Source organism: Xenopus laevis, chromosome 3L (genome assembly GCF_017654675.1).
Source record: "Xenopus laevis strain J_2021 chromosome 3L, Xenopus_laevis_v10.1, whole genome shotgun sequence".
Taxonomy (NCBI): Eukaryota; Metazoa; Chordata; class Amphibia; order Anura; family Pipidae; genus Xenopus; species Xenopus laevis.
In genome coordinates this window covers 114,828,478-114,832,317 of record NC_054375.1, presented here as the reverse complement: position 1 = coordinate 114,832,317, position 3,840 = coordinate 114,828,478, and the positions used below count along the sequence as shown (strand labels likewise).

Here is a 3,840-nt window from a genome sequence, read left to right as displayed (position 1 = left end):
ATTGTTACTGAAATGTCCTGACTTTCTCTTTGATCTCCTGCACTGAACAGCCAGAAAAAGATACAAAGTTTCTAACTTAATTGGCTACTGGCAGAGAGCCCAGAATATATGGCAGGTGCACTTAGATAATTTTGTAACAATTTAAGATAAGCAAAGAAACTATTACGATAAGCAGGTCTCTTGGGGAAACTGTGACTTGCAGCTTAAAGGGCAATTCACCTTCATTAGCAAAACTGTAAAAGAAAAACACAGAAATGTGTTCAAACTTTCATAACTTGTCAAATTTTGTAAAATGAACATGGTAATTAGGGGGTGTGGCCACAAAAATGGGCATGGGCGGGTTCAATTCTTTTTTTCCCTCTTTCAATTTCAAAATGTTGGGAGGTATGGATAGATATTAATCTATTCTAAGTTTTGGCTCTATGTCAGTATATTATAGGATTTGGCAGTTAATGCTTAGATCATGTAACCCAGTCTATGGACATATTACAGATTTTGGCAGTATATGGCAAGTAGATATTGAACACTAAGCTGAAATGTACAGGTTTCCTTCTCCAAGGCCTGATCCATAGATATACTGCCATTTCACAAATCTGCTATCTTTCCACAATGACACTTCTTGTTTCCCTGGTGCCTCATTAGCAGAGTGCATTTTATTTCACATAATGGAACACATTTTCCTAAAATAAGGTTCTTTAAAGTCATTTTCTCCGCCTTTGTTTGCCTGTAACAGTGGCATGAATGAGAGAAATGGCAATTTTCAGTATTAGCCTCTTTTTTTCCAGCACTTTGCTGAATATAGCTTGCTGTTTTTGAGATGCAAAAACAAACTTGTACTTAGATGACAGTATCACTGAAACAGCAACTGAAATATCTTTTAAAAGTGGCTGCAATTTAAGAAACCAGAGCCGTGTGTTTTGGGACCTTTTATTTGCAGCCATTACCTATTGTTTCACAGAAAGCACTAGGAAGCCAAGATTCTTTCAGAAGACAGTATATTTAATGCCATAGCCTTTCACAGATATACAGGGTAATGTAACAATATATAGTTGTTCGGATACAATTAGATGTATGAAAAAATCTAAAGTATTTGAATAGACTTAGAACAGAAAGAAACTCTATATAAAAATGCAATTTAAACTGCGCTGATTGCGTTGTTACTGGCGCTCATTTACAGTGTTATGTATCATTTATGAATCCAGGATGATAGAAGGATATTCATATAAAGAACAAGGGTAAAAACTGCATTATACATGTGACAAACATGGAAATGTGTAGTTGGTACTTGTTGCTACAAGTGTGGCATTAGGTTATAGGTTTCCTTGTCTCCTGTAATGCCACCATTGAAATCAATGAGACCAGTTCTAGAACTGTAAAGGTATGGGATGCTGTATTATACAGTATATCCAAACATACACATACTCCAAAGGCATAAATATTGTCTACCGACAGTTAATATGAAAAAATATAGCTCAACATAGATTAATAGAACTTTTTAAATAAATATATTTGTGTTTTCAGTTCATATTTACAATTAATATGTTACAAACGCATAAAAGACTCTGTACAGTTAAATACCATAAACCATATATATATGTATATATTAATGCATAGATATTTGCACAAGAAAAGATTCAGTATAAGTAAATAAGTATATAAGTACAATATAAGTTGGACGTGATTAGTATGCAAGATGCTGAAATGTTTCGGGTGGCTGGAACGATGTCAACAGAGCTTTCTCTTGCAGTTCGTCCCACATGTCATCAATGAAATTCTGGAAGAAAAAAAAAATATATATATACATTAAAATCAAGTTCTCATTTAAACTTCACATTTTAATTTGTGTACCTATTGCACTGCCTGAGAGATCTAATGCACAGTAAGGCACTAAGGTTACTATAGCAAAGTTATAGCAAAAACTAAGGGATTCTGCAATTTTATATAATACACATGCCATGCCAATACGGATACAACAGTATCTGAGAAAATCTACTAATTACACAAATGTATTTAATTACATGTTACCCACTTCCAATCCTATTACTGAATCAAAATACATATTTAAGAGAAACATAACTAGCCAAGTACCTCTATTCTCCACTAAAACAGCTTTTTATAACTGTATATACCTTCAATAAACTTTTGCCACATAGTTAGATGTTTGATGCTCTGTTCTATTTAAAGTTACCACAAGCTGTGAAATTTCAAACCTCCCAGCTGTGGCTGGTTAAGGATGCTGGGAAATATAGCAGAGAATAGCTAGACAGTTCCTGTTTATTACATGCTGTCATAAATACTAATTTTAGTGTACTTTTTTATTATTTACCCCCCACTAGATGATTCATTTTCATAATATGAAAATTCCAGGCTATTAGCAAAATAAATATATAGTTATTATTTAAGGGAAATGATAGGGAAATCTAACATACCTGACAAAACCCCTGGTCTGGAGAGATTGGTGAGGTTAAGGGGAAGTCATCTTTGGTCTCTATGCTGTGAACAGGTTCAGATGCCAGCGCACAAGCGGAGAAAGATTTCATGTGATCACTCAGATCTGAAGCTTTGCCTTCAGTGGCCCATCTGGCTGGCTGTTGAAATTCTTGCTCTTGTACTTCAAAGATGTTCTGTTCAGGAAACAATCTCGGAGAACTGGAGAAATAGGGAGAGTTTACAGGCTCTGAAGAATTTGGCCTGACTTCTGAGCATACATTGTGACGTCTGTCCTGGCAGCAGCACAGACCAATATGGCACATGTTGGACCTTCTCATCTCTTCCTCTCTTCTCTTGCTCAGGGTCTTCTCATCAAGGCCAAGAACTTCAGAAAGATGGGATATATAACGGATGGTGAGGCGCAGTGTTTCAATTTTTGTTAGGGTTTTGCCAATTGGGGCGACGGCTGGAGGCAAGTATCTTCTCAGGTTCTGGAGAGCGGAGGATACGTTTCTCATTCTCATCTTCTCCCTCTCGCTGGCACTGTATCTCACTCGGTCATAAACCTTCCGATTCCTGTGGTCCTTCTTTGTAGAAATGTTTTGTGGCTTGCTTTTCAGTTTTTCCATCTGAGTAAAAGCTGTATGAATGCTGCTGTAAGCATCATTAGCAAAGGCACAGGATGGATAGGGAGGTGAAAACCCAGAAGAATCAATGGATGAAGCTGGAGACAAGCTACAGTAGCCTTCGGAATCAGGGTAGCCCCATTGCTGCAGTGGGTTACAATCTTGAGGTGAAAGACTCTGGTTTAAGTGTAGCTTTGTTGGCGAGAAATCCATGTTGTCTGCAGGACTTTGTGCTCTTGTTGACTGTGACTTGTGAAATGCTGGAAAGTGCAGAGCAGCCCTGGTATTTATCTGGAATCTGGAGGTGTGAATTGTCACCTTCGCTGGCACCATCAACATCAAAGCCTCCTGCAGCTGAGCGGGGGGTCCTGGGAAAGAAGACTTCTAGGAGTATGAAGTGTGTATTTTCACCCTCAAGAAAATGAAGTAAAAAAAAAGGAATGCTGATGCATTTCTAGATGTGGGAAATATGCAGTAAAAACATTTCATTAACTAACCAAATAAAGAAAAGGAGAAAATCAATATCACATTCACTGGTGACAAAACTCATCCCCTAATTAACAAATATGTAAGGGTGCTTTTAGACAATCCATCAGAAGATGCCATTGAAGATAAAAAGTAATTTTATTTATCTTTTATGTAGGTCAGTTGTCTATAAAGTGATATTTGTGGAGGATAAACCTATTGGGCTAATGTACATATTATTCTGCATCCATTCTAGAAGTATCAGATTTATAGCAAGAAATTGGTTTAGCCCATGGCAATTGCTGTTTGCAATCAAATG

The 3,840-nt window shown here is 36.9% G+C and overlaps 1 protein-coding gene across 1 annotated transcript; it reads right to left on the bottom strand.

The window, feature by feature from the left end:
- Positions 1 to 913: 913 nt before the first annotated feature.
- Positions 914 to 3,290, bottom strand: mespa.L (mesoderm posterior homolog A L homeolog). Its single transcript, NM_001088172.2, is given in 2 exon segments — positions 914 to 1,774; positions 2,430 to 3,290. Coding segments are annotated over 2 exon segments (933 nt in total). The 5' UTR covers positions 3,270 to 3,290; the 3' UTR covers positions 914 to 1,681.
- Positions 3,291 to 3,840: the final 550 nt, after the last annotated feature.